We start from the raw sequence: 21757 nt of genomic DNA on the forward strand, positions 1-21757 counted from the left end.
TTCATCCTCACCAGGTCATCATCCTTACAGGTGAGTTAGTGGGGAAACACAAGCCACTGAGTGAAAGTGGTTAAAGAGGTCGACTCTGTACCTTGCACTGTGACGGTGAGGTTGCAGGTGCGGCTGTTTCCTGCAGCGTCAGTCGCTGTGTACTGGACCAGAGTCTCTCCGACTGGGAACTGAGAGCCTGGAGCGTGAGTGCTGGTGACTGTGAGACGACCACCTGACAGAGAGACACACACACACACACACACACACAGTGTGTTCACGGACTGTTGTTTCTATGCCTGTACATGTATGTGAGAGTGTGTACCGTGTATGAATGCACATGTACGAGTGTTTCCTGTGTTTCTTTGCTTTTTATTTTGGATTCTGTCGTTATGCTCTGTAAAGCACTGTGGTCAACTGAAGCTGTTTTCAATGTGCTAAACAAATAAACTTTGACTTTACAGACGAAGAGTGAAGGACTCGCACAAAGTTTTTATTTTAAAATCATTTCTAAAACACAGTTTGTCATTTTAAAATCTCCACTGAGTGAAGACTTTTAATGATTTCCTTGTTTGAAATCTAACACAAAGGATCTGAATTTAACCTGCAATTATTGTGACTGTGAAAGTCTCTTATTGTCTCGATCTCTCACAAAGGTTAGTCGGACATCTAACCAAAGTCAAACCGTTCTGAAGTGCCAACCACCAAGCTTCAGACGCTTCATCAGTCCTTCTACTCAAGTCGTCCTGCAGAGGGCACTGCTGGCCTTGAAGACCTTTCCAGGACTAAATGAGTCACTCAAAGTAAACCATGAAAGTTATGTTAAACAATGATACGTTGACATGGGAATGATGTGTCTGGGCATCAAGCAGCTGCAGACGAATCCATCTCCTGGGAATGGAAAGGGAACGTTTCTTTAGTCTGGTTGGCTTGCGTGAGACGAGGGTGATGGACAGAAGCTTGGGAGAGTCAGCGGTGATGAGAGAAGTGTGTTGGGTGAGTGTGTTTGCACGTGTGAACCATCTGCGCTGCCAGTGTGCGAGGCAGACAAGATTAAAGAGCGAAAAAGATGGAGTGACCTTTCGTTTAACTCCCGTCCTGCTCCTCCTTTCCAACAGGTCTGACACACGTCTGGCCTGCAGGAGCCTGGAGTCTACACTTATATATAGCCCCTGTGTGTGTGTGTGTGTGTGTGTGTGTGTGTGTGTGTGTGTGTGCGTGTGCGTGTGTGTGTGCGTGTCTAATGAGTCTCAGCTATATTTAGCACTGGCATCAGGGTGTGGGCCTGGAAAAACAAAACAGTGACGTCGAAGCAGCGCTGGGCTGACGTCGTGTGGGCCTGAAGCAGCCGCAGCAGCCTGTTATTACAGAGAGTGTGTGTGTGTGTGTGTAACATGAGCATGTGAGTGTGTGTGTGTGTGTGTGTTTGATGGAGGTGCAACCCTGGAGACAGGTGGTGTAATAAGCACACTGCAACCTTAACGTTTGAGACCTGTGTTTAAATGAGCGTCCATGCCGGCCTACATTTCTGTACACACAAACAACTTGCCTCTGAGTTGTGTATTTTATGTGTGTGTGTGTGTGTGTGTGTGTGTGTGTGTGTGTGTGTCTAGTCCAAAGCCAGTAAATTGCACGGGCCTGGCGTTGGGATTGAGGAGTCTGGTTGGTTGTCTGTCACCACCACGACTATTCGGGTGCAGCTCAGGGGAGAGCGTGCCAAAGCGAACATATTAGTGACATCGATGCTAAGAGTCGCTCAGCGTCGAGACGGTCTGAATCGTAGCACGATAGATCATGTTAAAGAGCCGAGTGACATTTAGAAGAAAAAGAAGAGACAGCAACGTGATCCAGATGTGTTTGTGATAGAAAGCTGAAACATAATATCTGCAGGTGAAGCTCATCAGAGAGAGAGAGAGAGAGAGAGAGAGAGAGAGAGACGTCAGCTGGTGAGACTCTGCAACGAGACTGTGAGTGACACTTTTTAAAACAGACGGTTGTGTGCCACGTATTGAAACGTACTGCTGATGAAGGTAGTCAGAAAAGAGAGCGTGTGAGTGGACGTGAGAGCTGCAGGGTCACGAGGTTTGTAAATGAAGTCTCGAGTAAAAACAGAGCTCGGTTAGTGAATAAAGCACATTCAGTGCGACAGTCATTCCTTCATCTTTCGGGGTGTCGCTCTCAGGCTGAAGGACATCAGGCATCATGATGAATGCTGAGCTGTACGTTGTATTACCCTGCAGCACTGATACATAGTTCAGACAGTGAACACTTCTGGCTGCACCTGTTGTTAATGTGGGACTAAATTCATACTTTCCTCCTGGGTGAAATTCTTCAGTCACCTTGGCTGACACAGTGATTAATAACCTGATATTTTAAGCGTTGCTGTCACACTGATTCATTCAAATAAAGATGTGACAGGTCCTTTAAAAACATTTAACTCCCCTGTGAGCCAGACGCTCACATTTTCTACAAATCATCGAGTGAAAGCTGCTCACAAACGACGATTCTTCATTACAAAAACACCTGTTTAAACATGAACGACATTAACAGACTCTTTACAAACTTCCTCCGTCTCCTCTCCCTCCCTCTTCTCGACACGGAGCGCACAAATGAGGACACGGAGCACACGATTACAACTCATCCTCTCGCCGTTGCACCATACGTACCCGTGTTTCTCACCATTATTCACACACGTAAAAAAGCCCTCCTCTGATCCCCTTTTTCCAGTCACCCAACAGAAACATCCGCTTTAACTATCATTACTGGCGGAGGGGAGAGGGCGGGGTGGAACACCAGGGGAAAAAGACCATCCAGACATACCTGAGTTGTCAGAAAACTGCGGCACCTCCCAAACGACCGCCGCCGCCGCCTCCGTGTCTGTGGCCTGGACTGTGGGCGGAGACCTGCACCTGTCAATCACCGGGGGCTCCGTATCTAAGAGGGGATGCATGGTTGTTAGTGTGAAAGTGTAATGCTGCAAGAACAGGCGGACAACATGCAGTAAAAACAGCACGTTTGTGAATAAATGAGAATTCACAAATGATCAATTACTCCCAAAACGGAAAAAGCATCTGGAAGCAGAGTTTTTGACGATGATGTGACTTTGTCCACGCAGCGGTTCACAGTGTCAGAGGGCACCCGTTAAACACATGTCTCTAATAAAAAAACCACACTGTTCCACCGTCATAATAACATGTGGAATTGTTCATGGCTACCATGCTTGAGGTTTTTCCCCTTGACTGCTGTGATTACAGAGCGGTTGACATGGGACACCCCTGTTTTTCACTCTCTGCAGTAACGCAGTATGGCACCTGCCGGGGGGGGGGGGGGGGGGGGGGGGGGGGGTTGTCAGGAGGATGGAGTGTTAAACATTTAAGAAATCAGTCGGTGAGCTAATTGTTTAAAGAGTTCAGAAAAAGGACTCTCTTGCATGTATCCGGTATAAGTGTCACAAATCACAAGTTCTCACCCCCAAGTGTTAAAGTATCATCGGAAGTTCTCTGACTCATGAAAAAGCTGACGTAGAAAAGTTTTTTACTTATGTTGTTGGGGTTTTTTTTTGCAGTAATTTATTGATGTTTTTCTCCTTCCTATTTCCTCCCCCCACTCTCCACACAAACGTGTCAACATCACATAAACAGTTTTATAATCTCTGCCATCAGCGTACAAGAACATCCAAACATGCCATTACTCCCAATTCTCTCTTTTTAAAGATTTATTTGTGCTCATTTTAAGCCTTTTTTTCAGAGAGAGTGGATTTTCTGTTTTCTTCTATTATCGTTTGTCTTCAGTGCCACAGTTATGTCACCATTGAAAAAATGAGTATTAAAAGTATTCAGACATGAACACATTCATCCTGTATAGTTAACAACCTCTACAGTCTTTTTTGGAAGATGCTTTTAAATCCAATTTGATGCAGAAGGTTACATTTGTACTTTGTGAGAGCGGCCATGAGATGATCAGTGTTACATCAGTTATTTAACACATGTTGTATAAAAAGCAGTTGGAGTGTGTGTCCTTCACTTTGTTATTAAGAGGGAGAAGATGAGACGCAGCCAAAAAGCTGATGTAACTGTTACAGAGGAGACGCCTCGCTTCAGTTTGATGTGACGTCTTGATGCCCCTTTGATGTCTTTAACGCTGCATCATACGTTTTATGTGTGAACAGTTTCTTTGAAACTATTCTGATCATAAATGTCACTTCAACTAGGCTGCACCAAGGTCAGATATCTTTACATCCGTTTAATACATTTGTAAAAAAAAAAAGTCTATAAACGTAAGTAAATCAAATGCATTGAATGGCTTCCTGCGGTCCGAACACTCGTTCACTTTTCCTGCGTAGAAAAGGACTCGCGCTCCAAATGAATCCCTGATGTGATCCCCAGATGGATGAACTCACCAGTGACAGTGACGGTGAAGGAGCAGTTGGCCTGGATCCCAGAGCGGTCCGTCGCGATGTAACTGATGGTTTCTTTTCCGATGGGGAACAGTGCGGGGGGAGTGTAGACTGGCTTCACCTGCACCGTCACCTGGAGGACAGAGACACAGGATCTCAAAACAGAAGTTCCTCAGCAATCTGGCTTCAAAAAGATCCAAAGATTAGCTCCTGCTAGCTTCAAAAAAATTAAATGACCTTTCACCCACATTTTGCACCATTATGCTGCACTTCTAAGAAGAAAATGTTTTCAAACCTCTTCTTTAGAGTTGTCCGTGGCTGTGGGGATTTCCCATCTGACGTTGGCGATGCCGCGCCGCTCGTCCGTCTCTGCGACGATGTCCGCGGGACACTGAATCCACGGAGGTTCAGTGTCTGAAGACAGAAAGAGAAAACTGTCCTTATTAGAGAAGGGAGGGAGTCAAACACCTCATCCGAACACAGGTCATTCAAGTAAAATAAGATAAGACTCTGAAAATGCAGCTGTTCATCCATCACATCTTTTTTCCTCTCTGACCTCGAACCTGCTGCTCGTTATCACAGAGAAGAACGTGTGTGATGTCATCTGACCGAGGACCTCTTCAATCACCAGACCTCATACTCTCCATACTTTTCATTAATGAGCTGGTTTTATTGTCTCAGCAAGGCTCAATCCCACTGACCTATGTAGCTCTATTTATTAGGTCTTATTTATAAGGTCTTTATTTTCTGGTGAGTAATGTACAGAGCTACGATTTGCTTAAATGCCCGACAGCAGTTACTTCTGTGTACACCTTTAAGACTCCCTTTTACTCATTCTTAAAACAGCATGTTGTAATAAAGTGAAGGATCATCATAGTTGGAGCCTGCAGGAAATAAGTGAAGAATCCAAGAACCTGAGTCTTGCATTGATCAGCAGCGGTCATGGCTGACGTGTTATGTAAGAAAGTTGTTCACATCTGGGTCTGATGATCCACGCGCTCGAGGTTCATCCTCAGAACGAGGGAGGAATATTCAAATGTCGCTGTCATCAGCGTGAAGTGAAAGGCACTTTAAAGCCATGATTTCCTGATCTCATCACACGGCTGATCAGCTCATCTTTATTTTCTCTTTGATTTCACTCTTTTTTTTCCCCCTCCTTCTTCCTTCAGCTCATTGGTGCCTGACAAGATCACACGATCTTTTTTCTGCCTCCAGATGATTCCTCCTCCTCCTCCTCCTCCTCTCTCACCTTCCTGTTCCTTTTTCATCTATACGGCACCTTTCCAATCCTATAAGTTCATTCATTAGCGAGCGTTCACCTCGCTGCAGGAAATGAGAGGAAGAGGAGGACATCTGAAGGGAGGCAGGCCGAGCCGCTCCGCACCACCTGTTTCACCTGCCAGGCATCTGGACTTTCAGCAGCCTTCTCCTAATGATCTCCAGCCTCCAGTTGGAGCTCGGACATGGTGTGGTTTGAGTTAGTGACCTGAGGCCGGCTTCAGAACAGAGTTTGCTCCACTCTTCCCATTCACAAAGAGGACAACAAGGCAGAGGGGGAATCAGAGAATGGAAAATGTTTCCCTCCAAGTTTCCTGCTGTTTGCTTTTTATATCTTCCTTTTTTTCTCAGGAACCTTTTTCTTTTTCGCTCTTTAATAATCCCTCTCGTCCTGCTTTTCAATAAACCAAGTTTATAGATGTCATTCATTCTAACACACTGGAAAATAAGCTCTAATTCCAATTAGCAATCATGAACTTCCTGACTCTTAAAAGGGAAACCTGGACGGCAGGAGCAGCCAGAAAAAGACCTTAGTGACAGAAAATCGTCACAGGAGGGAAATGTTCTCCTTATACAGTTCCACTGCAGGTGAGACTTTAATATTTTATAAGTATTCCAGTATCATGAAAACATCACCCCAAACAAATGTTGAATCGACTTTTATAATAATCCTACAGGGGAGCGTTTCTAGCTAAATAATAATAAAACAAACTTAAACAAAAACAAGCTTATAAAAGCTCAAAGCTGCTTTTTTCAAAGACAGTTTGTGCTTCACACCTATGAAACTCTTCCTTAACACACGTTTTCATCTCATTTGTTGATTGGCCCAATAATATCTGCAAAGCTCTGTCTTTTGGCGTTCCTCAGGGATTTATCTCGGGTCCTGTTTTATTCCACATCGCGATCATTTGCAAAAGGGAAAAATGTTTTTCCTCATTCGGGACACTGACTCACACAGACGCACACTCAGGGCTCATCACCTGTACAAACGGCTTTATACACATTAGCCGTCCAGTTCCCTGAGCCCAGGCACACCGCCCTCCTGTTCCCCTGGAGACTGTAACCTTGACGACAGGTGAGCAGGCAAGCGGAGCCAGGTGACGCCGCTCTCTTCGTGCAGGCGGGGGGCGACAGCACAATGTTCTTCAGGGTGGTGATGGGGGGACAACGGACCTCTGAGGAGAAAGACGGAGACACTGAGATTAATCTGATTTCTATGGGAGACGAAAAAAATCTCATGACTCTTTTTTTATTGTAAATAATCTAGAAAAAAATTGTCGCTAAACATTTCTTTATACGTAAATGATTAGATGACCAATTTTTGCATTTTCAGGCTTCCTATTTGAAGATACTTTGTTGAGACCCTGTTCATGCGATCAATACCAACTCAGTGTCAGTGTGTTTGAAACGTGTTTAAGATCTCCTGTTCTCCTCATGACTCTACAGAAAGGGGCGTGGCCTCGGTGTACTGTCAAACCTTCACTTTTAATTAATTTTATTTCCTTATATTTTCTTTACTTTCCTAACATTTACTTTAGGTAGTGTTATTCATATTTTTCATTATTAACCCTTAATTGCTGTTAACGTTTTAATGTTTTGATTTTGAGCATATCTTGCTTTCACTAATTCCTTTTATTTCTCCTCTTAGTTCACATCTCACACACTGGAGTCCTTTTGAACATTTTGCGGAGGCAGAACTGTGAAGCTTTAACTCGATGATGGATGGATCTCGTTCTCTTAATTTCTTGAATCGTTGCCTTTAGCTGCAGCAGCAGCAGCAGCTATAAAAGGGAAACTCAGTGAGAAGGAGAGTTCAATCAGATGAATCAAAACTTCGGCATCCTCTCCGGGCGGCTGAGGCGATCCTGTTTCACCACAGTGCAAACAAACACTCAAACAAACCACTCAGTCATCCTCACTTTGTTTGTGGGGGAAACACAAAGATGACCAAACAAACAACTCTAACTTAGTCAGATGCTAGTTATCGATAAAAGGGAGAGTTTTCCGGAAGCCATCGTGTCGGGCTTCTTTATAATAGGGCGAGCTGCCTGAGCTGGAAGTGAGTCACAGTGGGCCGGAGGTTTGTGGACACTGTCCCTCTTTTTTGTGTGTTTGTGTGACTGGCATGAGTGTGTGCGACTATTTTAACTTAACTATCAGTTGTGAAGAAGTGTGTGGGTAGGTTGGTGTGCGTGTGTAAATGTGGTGACTGTCCTCTTTTTTTTTCTTGCCATGAGAAAGCAGATGTATCTCTCTCAGGATGATGTAGTGTGGCTCAGTGCAAACACATGTTTAACCACTGTGCATGTGTGAGAGTGTGTTCTGGTGTGTATTCTCATGTGTGTGTTCAACCACATGTTTTTACATAGAAACACTCGAATCATGTGTTATTATGGAGTCACTGGTTTGATAAATGGTCTTTCTGTTTATGCAGAGACAGTGGGAAGTCTAACAGATAATATGAGCTCGGAGTTCGGTCTTAATTAAGATGAGCTGCTGGAGACGTCTGTTGTGTCTGTTTTTGTAAAGACCCAGGGCTGCGATGTTTATCCCGGAAAATAAGCGAATTTGAAAAATAAAGAAATCTAATTAAACTCCATAGAAGAAGGAAACATCTGTTTATGAAGGCGAGGGATTAAAAAAAAAAAAACTACAGGTCTGATTCATCCACTCTGAGAGGAAATATGCTGAGTGAATTAAAGAGGGATTGAATTATGACCCACATACCAACGCAAACACAAAATAACAAAATAAGAGGACATATTCGTCAACTTTTCAAATAAGAAATCCTTCCATGGAGGAAATGTTAACTTTTTGAAAAAGAAAAAAGAGTTAATAAAAGTGTTTAATCCAAGTACACTGATTACAGATAGCACGGGAAGAATGAGCAAAAGTTTACACATCGGCCTAAATATGGCAGAAATCAAGTTCAGCGTCTGTAAATGTCTCGCTGAGTCATGACTGTCTACACTGAGTCAGAAGATGACTGCCTGCCGTCTGTGTTGTTATCAGAGCTGAGTTTAAATCTACGAGCTAACTAAAGCGTGATAATGTTAATCCTGCTAACACAACAGTGCAGAGCACAGGCTCGAGAGCGACATCTAGTGGCTCAAAAAGTCACACACTCCTTTTAAAGAGGAAGCTGAAGCTTGTTTTTTTACACTCAAATGTTGGATGAAATTGTGTGGAAAAAGAAAGTACACAAAGATTATTTTGGTCATGTATAGGACATAGAGTGAGAGAGTGAGTTGGAGGGGATGAAAGCTTACCCACACACCGAGGTTGGGGTCCAGTCCACTGCGAGTTGTTCTGGCAGCTGAGTCTGGACTCTCCCTCCAGCCTGTAGCCTCGCTCGCAGCCCACCTGGCAATCCGTCCTGAAGGAGGCGCCGCCATCGCTGCACCTCAGGAAGCCGTGCTGGGGCCGGGAGAGGGGCGGGCAGGAGCGCACTGCGGCATGAAAATAAATCCATAAACAAACACGGGAATCTAATGAGCCAAAACTAGCACAAAAATGTCTATATTTTATCTCTTACCTCCTTTTGTAAAAGTGTGTCAAGAAGGATAGAAACTCATATAGAAAGCAATTGTTTAAGTTGAGATAAGTTGATTCTAGCCTTTCTGAAACACAAGGTGTAACTTCTAAACACAGGTACTGTGTGTAAATCACAAGAGCAGGAGAAAGCAGTGAATCAGCTGCAGGAATGTTCAACACGATTATCAACTCAGAGTCTATCATTTACCTCCAAATGTGAAAGTCCCCACGAAAACAAACAAAAAAAAAAGGTCCCTGTGTGTTTCTGTTCTGAGTTAAGTGAGGTTGAGATGAGGGTGTAGTTCTCATCGCCGCCCATAGACAGACAGACAGCGCCCCCCCCCACCCTCCTCCCCTCCCTCAGGGCTTAACAAGCTGGGAGGTCCAACAGTTTGTGGCAAAAGGCTAGACGTATGCATACACACTTACAAAATATATACCCAGAGCCACCTCTATAAATCTTCAACACACACCCTTGAATATTCAGTGTCTCGGTATTTCTGTGAGTCACTCTGCCAGTTCAACTGACATTTTCCTCGTTAATCTTTTGACCCCTCAAATTTGTTCTTCCGCTCGTTTCTTCCATCTCACCTCCTCAACTTCCTCACATTTTCCCTTTAATTCTCCCTCTCTCTTTATTTCACGGATTCCTCCAAAAGCTTTTCCTCCACCTGAACATCTGTCCTGGCAGAGAGCGGTCATAGTCTCCCAGTCACCGTGGACCCGGAGTTCAGACTAAACACATATGATCCCAATAGGGGCAGAGAGAAATCTCACACACACGCGCAGCCTCGCTCTCACTCTGTGTTGTTGGAGGAGAAGATATTAACTCACTTCTGATTCTGGGATTTAAAGCTACATAAATGTTTATGAAGGCTCACAGATGTTAGCAGACTGTGAGGGCTTTATACACGTCCCAGAGGTTCATGAGGAATGATACGAGACGTGTGGTGCGGAGGAACCTGCTGGGATCAATCAGACCAGCTCGGATGGAAGAGCGCTAAAGAGTGCTTAGAGTGCTAGACTGACGACTTTATAGGACCTACATAACTTCATATCCCTTCACTCCTGCTGTAGGGTAGGTGTCAGATGAGACAGGAAAACAGCCTGTTTCAAAAATTTCCCGTGCCAGGAAATCAACTTGAGATGCATTTTTTGGAGCTCCGTGGTGTGTTTTGTAGACGCAGGCAAAGAGGGCAAACTATGATCAACCTGGGCATTTGCAGAGATCAATGTGAACTGTTCCTGTATCGAAATCAATAAAAGACCGATTAAGGAAAAAGACAACCAGTCTAGTCCTGTTCAAGGATTCTGTCCTCATAAAGGACGTCTGAGTAAAGTTAGGTCTCTGTAAGACCAATCATGACCTCCTCTGTTGAAATGTGAAAAGGGAACTTTGGTTGTAACATGGTGTTGTGTGTATAACAATAATGATTACAGCTTGCTGATATCAGCATATCGACCGGTAAACCATTGTGGAGTTTTTTTTTAGATTTTTAGTTTGGACATTATTGTTATGAGAAGATTTGTATTCATTAAGTCAGGTCCCCCCTCACCTTTGCAGCTGGCAGGAGTCCCAGACCAGGTGCCGTCGGCCTGGCACAGTCTGATGCCGGTACCCTGGAGGTCAAAATCTGGCTGGCATCGCACACCGCAGGCCGCATCGAAGTGGTTGTTGCAAACATTTTGGACGAAAAAGCCATATTCAGGAGGAGACAGCGCTGGACAGTGCACGACTAATGGAGGAGAAGGAAAGAAGAGAAGCTATTGGGAAATTCTGAATTTCATATCGTGGGAGACATTTCAAAATAAACGCACGCAGAGAAAACCCGCTGGCAGGAAACGCACTCTAGAAAGTTAATGTTCCTGACAACGACGATGAGAAAGCGTGAAAGCAGAAAATTACAGGTTGTCAAGCATCGCTTCCACAATCTACGCAGAGGGAGGAAGAGAAAGCATGAGAGTGATGATAAATGAGCAGACTTTGTTTTCAGATGATCCGCGGCGTGGAAATAACCCGATCGTTCTTCAAGGAACGCGAGGACATAACGAGAAGATCATTCATCACGGAGGATATTCTTCAAACCAACTTCTGTGAAATTCTCTTTTTGTTCCGGCTCATTCGCTTCATTTTACAAACGGCTCTAATTTTCATTGCCCTTCCTAAACGTCCGTCCCAGACTTCTTCATGGATCGTGTTTATTCAGCTGTTAAAACCTTCATGTATAGTTTTCCACATCATTACTAACTCAGAGTGCCTTAAAGTTTCCTTTTCCAGGCGTATGTGCACATGAAGAGTTAAAATATGAACTTTAAAGGAGATGAGTCTTAGATGTGTCGCCATCTTGTTTTCTAGAGATCGGAGGTGACCATATTTGGACAACGGGGTGAATACACATCGCTGTCTCTATCCTGGATGACCGATCGATTTGATATCGACTCATCTCGGGGTGGTATGTCCTTAAGCATGCCCTAAAGGATTTTATGCTTAATTTAAAACGGTTGTTTTTAAATGGTTGCTTACCCTGGCAGCTCATTCCGACCTGCTGATATCCCAGCTTGCAGACGCAGTCAGTGAGGGCGGTGCTGCCAGGCTGCGAGGTGTGCTGCGGGTCAGGACAGGCCAGGCAGCTGCTCAGGCCTCCTGGTGCTCCCTCTGGTTTGTACGTCCCGGGCGGACACGCTGGTAGGAGAAAGGTAGAGGAGAATCTAAGTGAGACACGGAATCCAAAACCACTCCCCTCTAAATGTATGTAACGTCACGCACCAAGACAGAGACAGCTGGATGGAAAGACTGGACGGTGGACTTGTTTGAAAGAAAATTAAGCTGAAATGAAAAACTGCTTCGTGACTGAGAGTCAAAAAAACAGCTTTATGGATTTATGTGGAGACTTTGATCACGTTCATGTCTGGACATGTACTGGAGTGGCGGAAAATATGGCAAAAAATACAGAGAGAGGACAAAATGATCTCACAGGCAAGACAAATTCAACTCAGAGTTTTAATTATTCCAAGCAGTGAAAGAGCATTTTCATGACAAAGAAATGCAACAATCAAAGACAAGTTTACGAGCTTCTAAAAGCAGGAATGGTTTTCATGCTAGCTGTGTGTGTGTGTGTGTGTGTGTGTGGGGGGGGGGAACCTTTTGATCACCTGCACACACTCACACATACACAGGGTGTGTTTCCCCTTACAATCACCTGAGTGTGATCACAGGGCAAGCTGTGAAGATGGGGGAGCGAGGGTCATGTGAAGGTCCTCCAACATTCTTTCATTCACCATCAATCTACCTCCATAAAAAAAAACAGTCTGGGTGCATCACTTTCTCTGCAGAGGAGTGGACATCCATCACACAAGCTTATCTGCGATTCGGTAATTCCCAGTAATATGCTGAGTGATGTCATGTGCGTCTGCACTGAGCTCATGAGTCTCTCATGTTTATGAGATCGACTCCTTCAAAATTCTGACGATGATCAGTCGAGTCTCCAGGAGCAACAGCAGCTCTTATCAGCCATCACACGGCTACTTTCACACTAGCAATCTGCTGTGCTGGCTCCGTGTTTCAAAGGCATTACTGATGCAAGACCAAACAAAAAAAAATCATTATCAGTTGTTCCCTAAAGTAAATGTGCAAATGTTCCTCTGTTTGTCCATGCATGTATAACAAGTGTTGTTTTAAGCCAATCATATGGGAAATCTAAAAGGGGTAAATCTCTGCACAATGGAGCTCCAGCACAGAGTGAGATTATGTGTACATCAAACACACGTCTTTAATTAGGGGTTAACAGTTCTTCTGTTACTTATGTCATAGCCCATTCAAGTCCATCCAGATCTTGTTTGCGTTAAGTGGAAACATAAACATTTTGACAGCTTTGGCTTTCAAATCAGAAACAGGCCACAAACTTTCAGACAGCTTTTTTTTTTTAAGTCGTTTTCATTTGGTGTTGTGAACTTTTAAGGAGACAATCTGAAAGTTTTCCCACCCGCACCCACATACATCATTGAAACACTTAACATAAATACAGAAATACAAGACAAACTTGTTTTCATGGAGGGTATCTGGTTAGATTTGAAACCATTAAGGCTCAAAGCTTTACAACTATTTAGGAGAAGTAAGTTACAAAGCTTCGGTTTGTCCATGTTGGTTTTACGACATCAAGCTTAAGTAAACGGTGTCAGACACGATTCAACGCACAGGTTGGACTACGAGCCGCTCTGCACTGTAGGTGCAACAGAGAAGCCACAGTATTAAAGTTCCTCACAACTCATTTACTCACCGCTAAGCCAGAGGCCAGGTGTGAATTTCCACTGCTGAGCCAATGCCAGCCTGGCCTCCCTTCTCCTTCCCATCCCTCCCTCCCTCGCTCCCTCCCCCAACATGAGCAGTTCAGCCAGGAGATGTTAAACCGACTGTAAAGCAGACACCGGCTGCTGGCACTAAAATGCACCCAGTTAGCCACATCAAACACACACACACACACACACACACACACACACACACACACACACACACACAGAAAAACCATTCAGCGTACATTTGATAACAAAAGCAGCCGATGCAGCGTCTCCGTGCTGAGTGCTCTACACTCAGAGGAGGCCTCTTACATAAGCCTAAAGTGTCTCCTGTGCTCAAGTCTGGTTTACAGCTTCATTTAAGGTTTTACAGGAAGGCTCGTCACTTTTTATGCGGATAATGATTCAGCCAGTGGAAATATGGTATCGAAAAAAAATATATAATATTGAAATTCTGGGCTGGTTTGCATGGGCTGGCAGGTAGAAAAATACACACACACACACACACACACACACACACGGGTTTAATGGCTAAGGGGCTCAGGACGAAGTAAGGATGGAGTGATGGATGAGGAAAAACAAGCCATTAAAGTGACATGAAAATGAAAATCTGGAATCTGAAAGAAAGTGTGTGAATCGCCTTTAAAATGAATCACAGCTTCTTTACTTGAGACCTCATGCTGAAAAAACTAATTGCGTTTGGATCCCGCACCGCCCTACACGCAGTCTCATTTGGGGTCCGTCTGAACTCAGCTGCAGCGTAACCCTTCGTTTAGAGAGGAAGCGGAGCGTCAGTGGACCAGATGATCATAAAACAGAAGGAGCCTGCTGTGACTGGACTCGCTATGTGAGCCTGCAGAGAGACAGCAGCTGGTCTACTGTAGGCAGAAAGAATCCGAGGACACACCGACTGCCGTGACATCACTTCAGGTGTTTGGTCTCTTTCTGTGAAGCTCCCTCTACAGACATTAAAGGGTTCATACAGCCGTTATTGTAAGCAGGATTAAATAGATTTGGTCCTAAGTGAGACACAGCTCAATTAGAAGCTAACATTTTTAGCTTTCACTTCAATAAAATGGGAAAATGTCATAGGGATTCACTGGCAGTAATAAAAGGAAAGACCAAGGAAAGGCCAGCTCATCTGCTCAAGTCTTTTATCCGAGTATCAAGTAAGTCATTTAAAGTGGCCGGGACGTCGGGCCCAGGAGCCAAAGTTAGTATCACACGAGAATCTCTGGTGTCTCTGGGGGGAAGGCTGCGTTTGATTAGGGAGGCCTAAAAACAGACTGCGACGGAAACGATGAAAAGAGATCCAGAGGCAGAGAGAGAGAGAACATCTGCCTCCTCGGCCACAATGAAAGATAGAAGAAAGGAGGGGAAAGTGGCTTCTTAGAGGAACACATTCAGCTTAGACCAACAAAATTCCACAAACACATGTTTGCAAAAAAACAAGCTTATCCACACAGGGTTCATACCCACATGGGTTTCCACAGTTACCTAGAACATAAACCATTTAACTCACGACAGTTATCATGCACTCAGATCACCCTAAAAATAAGCACATGGCGAATTGGCATGCAGGTTCGGTTCCCAGAAGGCCAGAGTATAATCAGGGTTGACGTCACTTTTGTTAAATAATAAACATTTACAGAAACATATTAAGGGAAGCAGGATGGGCTCGCGGTAGTGGCGCCCCCTGTAGGCCATGGTTCATGACTTGGTCAGGTTTTTGAGTTACAGTCATGTACTGTATATTTAGTCATGTTAATTCATGTTTAATTGCATCATGTTTGGTAATTCCAATAGAATAACTGTAAATAATGTCAGCTTGCATAATTAGTTCCAATTAGTTTGAACCCTGTTGGAAAAATGTTGCACACAATGATAGTCTCGATATTGAAGGAATTTAAAACACAGGTCGAGTATGAGACTTTTTTTTTTTGTCCGATTGTTATATTTCACTTTTTACAACATGACAGACTCTTGCTTCATCAAGAACAAGAATAGTTTCGGGGTCTTTCATCACAGAAACCTTTCTCTGCTTCAGTTTTTTTTTATGGGGATTGATTATATATTGATTTGTAGTTATCACATAATAATGTACTTTTGGCAACACTTATCTTTCCTCCTCTCAATTAAGGGAAGGTACTGTAACTGTCACTGGTCAGCTCACATTATGTGCAGACAAAGTAACAAATACTTCTGTGATGTGTTTAAAACTTGTGATGCCATGACCCAATTCTGTCAGTCTGTACGTCTTCAAAGCCAAATAAAAGAGACAGAGGAAGTCCAGCAATATTTCGAATGAGCTGCTAAATCTGGACGGAGGCCTGGCCGCTTGTGGTCGAAGGCCGTCTCACACATGAAATGTTGTTAAGTTGGGGTTTCAATTCCAGGGTATTTCACTAAGAAAACAATGTTCACATGCAAGCAAACTTTCCGCTCGCGTCGGAGACTTAACAAGAATACTTACAGAAAGAAAACAGACAATGGAAACAGACAATTAAAATGTATAGTCTGCGGCATAAAATAGATATACATTCACCCAAAGGTTTTTACAGAGACGTGAAGTAACTGGAGCTCAGTTTGAATCTGTCATTTTAAAGTAAACACAGTCTGTATATACATCTATTCTGAGCCAGCAGGTCATTTATCTGGACCACCAGGCGAGCTCAAAGCAGAGGGACAAATGTGAAGGGTTCTTATATGTAACTAAGACGGACACCTCCAAGTGTCCGAGAGTCAAACACAATCAGCCAAATAGAACTGATTGAAGACTATAGACCCGTAGATCTTTGTGCTAATGGTTGCTGTAGTTACGAGGCATCTGTCTACCATTCAGCATTTCATTCACATTGAGCCATATGGCTGAGGTTCCCAAGGACCCGAACCCCAGCCCCAACTAAACAATTAATCTATATTTTTATTGCATAAAAAAATGTTATGTCAAACTACGTTACAAAGAGATCTAGACCTTATTCTTTATTATATGATGTATAAACATCCAATAATAATCCAACACTAGGTGCCTGCAGAGAACGTAAACAGCCATCAACCCTTTTATATCATTTATATTCATTGCAATGGCATCATTGAGGTGCTCAGTATCTTCCAATAACTGGATGTGTAAAACATATTTTGTAACTATTTTTAAAAAAAGTAAGCAGCTTCCAGATTCAAAATCCACATGGAGAAAAATCCCAGACACCTGTCCCCTGGTTTCATAACGCGTCTGCTTGAGAATCTATTCCGCTGATGGTCAAAAACCAAGATGTGCGATGTGTCTGTGTTTGCACTGGCAAGGGTCACACGGATTTCCTGACCTCAACTCATAGGTCACCTGTAGTAATAACAAAAAATCCCAATCCACAGGACAGTCAGGAGGATTTAAATCACATCATTTGCTGAGTCTGACTGAAGTCTGGTCTGTTTCGCAGTTGGATGAGAGAGTAAGAATGCTGGAGATGTAGCTGCTGCACAGCTGTCCACCTACACAGTTTCCATCTGGGGGGGAAAAACAGACCTCTAAGGACCCTTCAAATCAAAGAATGTGGAAAATCTGCAATGTGATGCAAGGCAGCCTTTGGAGAGGAAGCTGAGGAAGTTCAGTGGCTGTTCCATCGCTGTTTTCCTGCTTGTTATTCAATCCTCCTCCCAAAAGAGAATGACTTCACCCAAATTGCAAGACACCACGTATGGATTCCCAAGGACAGGGAGAACGTCCTGCTCACTCATTACAGACTACAGGGATGCTGGGATTGGATCCAAGAGCGAGGCAAAACCGCTAAACAACTGTCCAAACACAGGTCGGTCTCCAGTCTGGTGTGCCTGATTACAGATGTCACTGAGCTGAGAAATAATGTGATAAAAGACTTTTGGTTATGATCTCAGCGCACTCGGGACAACGCAGCGCAAGTCTCCGTTGACACCGACATGTTTAAAGGGAAACGTATGTTTTTATTAAGTCATCCTTTCACGAAAATCCCAAACAGATTTGACTCTTGTGATTTGAAAGACGTGTCCACATGGACACTAATCCACCACACACTCCGCTGTTCCCACAGTAGTCCTGGATTTGATGTGTCCTTGCGGGCAGGCCAATCCCACTTAGAGTTTTCCATCCTTGTCCTTACAGTATGTATAAGTTAACTTGTGTTTTGTACACATAAAAGAGATGCTGCATATAAAAATTATACGACAAGTTTAGTCACTTCTTGCAAAATCTGAACACTGAAAACGCCACCTCACACTACTGCAGAGACATTTTGCATCTCTCCCCCCCCCCCATGTCATCCAAAATGGCAGCTTGGTCAGCAGCGCCACACTTTGATATATAAACATGTAGCTTCCCCTAACTTGTCTATTACATTTTGAAAATCTTAACAGATCTCGTTTAACTATCTCCCTCGACTAATTTTAGGGAAAGTGTGACTACAAATGTGGTAATAGCGTCAAAAATGGCAGCTTGGTTATTGGCCTTAAGTGTCAAGATAAGACGCTGTCGGTTCCCTTTAGCTACTTTTCTGTTCCCGTCCTTCAACATAGCGGTTTTAATGTGGCGTCGAAGTCATGTGACACAATACGAAGAGCACAAAGGTCGACTCGTAGTGTCGTGGTGACGCCAAACATAGCCCCATACATTCCCCAAATTGTCGAGGTTGGCTATCTTCTAAATGTTCACATGATGCGTTAGTAAACTGATCATATTTTCAAGCTCAGGGCAACTGAACAAGCTGCCTCATTTGATGAGTTGGAAGTGATATTCTGGATTATGGTTTGTGCTGCATGATGGAAATTTCTAGAGATTAAAAGTTTGGTAGATCAGATGAACTGCCTGCTGGTAGGTCACAGAGAAAGAGAAAGAAGGATGGAAAAAGGAGAGACAGATGCTTGTCTTCTAGAAAACCGGCAGCTGCTGACTTCCTCTTTCCTTAGCCTGTGACCTTTGACCTTTGATGTAGCGTGTCCCTCTTCATCACATCCTACCAACTGGAGAGGTTTCAGTCAACAGCTCACTCTCTCTCTCACACTCGCACGCACACACACACACACACACACACACACACACACACACACACACACACACACACACACACACACACACACACACACACACACACACACACACACACACACACACACACACACACACACACACACACACACACACACACACACACACACACACAGAGGACGGGAGGATAAAAAAAGTGAAAGGAAGTAGGAGGGAGCTGAGAGAGCAGTGAAGAGGGTCGGTGAAAATATCCAGAGACGAATAGGGGTCACTGCGAGGGACAAACATGTTAGATTTGAAGAGGGGCAAAGGGCCTTGAAAAAGAGGCTGAAGAAAAGCACTCAGGACGCTAGAAGAGGAATGGATTCACATGCGTCAGTTTTAATTATGTGTGAGAGAAAAAACAAAGAAGTTCATTCTCTAAGGGAGAAAAGTTCAGGGAGACAAGATAGAAGAGAAAAAGACATTGTACAAGAATTGTGAGATAGAGATAGAGATGTGGGATAGGAGCTGTAGGTCAGAGTCGCCTCAACATTCCTGTACACGGGACGCACAAACTAACCTCTCGCTCCCAGAGTTATAAACATGTTTGACAAAGTTAAAAGGCCTTTAATGTTCTCTCAGTTCAATCACAGGCCCTCACGCTGAAAACATTAATGCTGTTTAAATTGTCTCATGGGAGACACAGCTATCTATGTGATATAATGCACATCATGACTAACTTTTGTGTCGTGCTTCACTTCATCTGTGATTATGGTTTTCAGTCCTGTGCATTGTATTAGTTTGTATGGTACTTTAGTTTCACAGAGCTTTACGTTTCCGACCAAGGCGAATAGTTTAAGACAATAACGTGGATCCAATCTAATCCAATATCGTGATATGTTTTTTATTATACAGTATATTCAGATTTTGACCTACAGAATGTCTAAAAACATCTGATTGGACTCTTTAAATGATCAGATGTTTAATTATTCATACAGAGGGATACATGACTGTTGCTATATCTTTACTAAGAGTTCATGTTCTCTTCTCCATAGTGCCCCGATTTAACCCTTAAACTAGGAAGCAGAGGAGAGCAGATGGTAAAAAAGTATGTGTTTGTAATCCGCCTCATTAGACTCTATAAGTGGCTCATTCACACTTTGGGGACATCGGGCAGTTGTTTCTGAAAGATGCAGAGAAAAGGGAGGATGAGAGAGAGGCCTGGCTGTGGAGGGCAGAAGGGGAATCGAGAGAGTGATGGAGAGAAAGATGAAGTACAGAGGAGGAGTGTAAATGAAACAGTGAAGTTCTGCTCCACGCCTCTGTCTCCCAGCTCCTTGTTTTTCATGCTCTCCTGCTAAAGAGCCGATTTATAGCCTCTCTGCCTCCTCGCTCCTTCATCTCTGTCTCTTTTTATACACATGCATAGTAGCCCCAGTTTATAACACAAGTCATGTTTTTTTACAGCAGCCCTGACCTACAAACAGAGCAGCAGTAGTCATCAATTAGGGCTTTTTTTACAGACCTATATGTGTTGTTTAATGAGCGCAGGGAGGGTGGAGTCGGGCTGAAACATGTGGCACCGAGGGAGGAACTACAGTGGATTTTCTACACTGCCTGTTACTTTAACACTCATGTACACAGTCTAAAGCAGGAACTTCAAACGCAACGTGACATGAAAGACTGTCCGAAAAACACCTGAGGGCGGCTCAGACACTGAACACTTTTAAAACCAGCAGAAAAATAAATCCTGTCTGGGTATTTTTGGTGAGCTGCCAAATTTTCTTTCAATTGCTGGACCTCCTGTTTGGCTTTATTTGTCCCCAAATTTCACCTCGTATATTCTTTATTAAAAGGACTGCTTGGGTTTATTACAGCTTGAGTTTATTTTTTATAGCTCAAACCATCATTCTTACTTTTAATATTGACTTTTTTTTCTGGGATTAAAACCACAAGTCTGGGAATAACAACAGGACAAGAGACAGGATTCTTGTGATCAAGCAGGTCGAAAACAAGCCAGTACAAAATGGTATAATCTAAAATTCTATTCATAGGTTCAATCAAAAATAAATCATTTTGCTGCGTCATTGAAAACTCTCCATCCAGCCACCACAAAAGCTGCAGAGGCTCCAGGAATCCCCTTCTCCCTCTTCCCCATCCGCTCACCAGAGAAAACTAAATACCTGATTTTTCCATCTATCAGTTTAGGCAATCAATGTGTGGCATTAAACCTCCCTTGAAAAGACAATGGGACCAGAATTCATGCTGAGCAACAGCATACTTGATCTTCACCACAGATGCATTAAGGGACAGGCACTTGGATGACGTTCAGTGCAGGAGCAGACGGTCTGCTGCGGTTTTTGATGCCGTCGGGTTGGATTTCTGCAGTTAGAGGAAAGAGAGCGTTTTGTTTTTTTAGTTTTTTTAAATAAGCATATTTACGCAACGTGTTGGACGAGATGTTGGAATTCCCTTCCGTGGAAGAAATATATTTACTCTTAATAACATTTAAAGGGAAATTACAAGGCCAGAGCAAACAGCCAGTCAGTGTCAAGTGTTAGGCTGCCTTCATCTGCCGGCTGGCAGCGATGCTAATGAATGTCAGTTTGCTATCCAGCTCATAAGTTGGTCCAAAACAAGCTTCAATTCTGATTACTCTCTGGATTTTGATTTGAACTAAGTCTCAGGGTAGTTTATGAAATGATCCAGAAACTGCACTAACATAAACAAATAGGAATTTTACATATTTGTCAGACAGGTAGCTCCAAATGCTAAAATATTAGCTGTAGTTTTGTAATGTCCTGTATAAAGCCAAAAGTTAAATTCACTAGTTTTTATTGTGATTGTGTTTTATTGCCAATCCAAACAAATTTGTAACTGTTAATAGCCTTAAAGGCACAGTTTGTAGATTCGGCCACCAGGGGGCTCTCAATCAAAACAATAACAAAAGATGACATGGAGGCTGGTGGGGAATCATGTGAGTTGTCTCTTTTTATTCAATCTAAACTGTCAAAGAAGTCAAGATAAGAAGCTGAATTTAAATGTGTGATTGTTATTAGCTTATAGCTGCGTTGTTCACTTTAAGCTAGTGAGTGAGCCGGTGTTAGCGTTACAGTGAAGGAGGAAGATGATAAAGTTAGATAACATTCTCCTGAGGTCACAATCAAATATTTAACCTTTTTTATTTGTATTTGGACTCGTCTTCATTTATATTGGAGCCCTCTGCGAGGAAGGCGAGGCCAGAGAGTGAAGAATAAATGATTGCAACATTC

At 43.4% G+C, this 21757-nt stretch overlaps 1 protein-coding gene across 7 annotated transcripts in view; it reads right to left on the bottom strand.

Annotated features, from left to right (window-relative positions):
• svep1 (sushi, von Willebrand factor type A, EGF and pentraxin domain containing 1) overlaps positions 1-21757 on the bottom strand; it is a 77416-nt gene that overhangs the window by 26009 nt on the left and 29650 nt on the right. For 6 of the 7 annotated variants that reach the window (XR_013781510.1, XM_079371303.1, XM_079371300.1 and 3 more), the window contains exons 4-11: positions 11721-11879; positions 10753-10932; positions 8932-9111; positions 6643-6837; positions 4680-4798; positions 4388-4517; positions 2809-2922; positions 92-223 (exon numbers count right to left, since the gene is read on the bottom strand). Coding sequence is in view for 6 of the 7 variants with exons in the window: in XM_079371303.1 (XP_079227429.1) it covers positions 92-223; positions 2809-2922; positions 4388-4517; positions 4680-4798; positions 6643-6837; positions 8932-9111; positions 10753-10932; positions 11721-11879 (1209 nt within the window). In the remaining variant the exon portion in view is untranslated. Of the gene's footprint in view, positions 1-91; positions 224-2808; positions 2923-4387; positions 4518-4679; positions 4799-6642; positions 6838-8931; positions 9112-10752; positions 10933-11720; positions 11880-21757 lie in introns of those variants that run through there. The other variant, XM_079371304.1, reaches the window with a different exon arrangement.

This window comes from Symphodus melops (genome assembly GCF_947650265.1).
Source record: "Symphodus melops genome assembly, chromosome: 20".
NCBI lineage: Eukaryota > Metazoa > Chordata > Actinopteri > Labriformes > Labridae > Symphodus > Symphodus melops.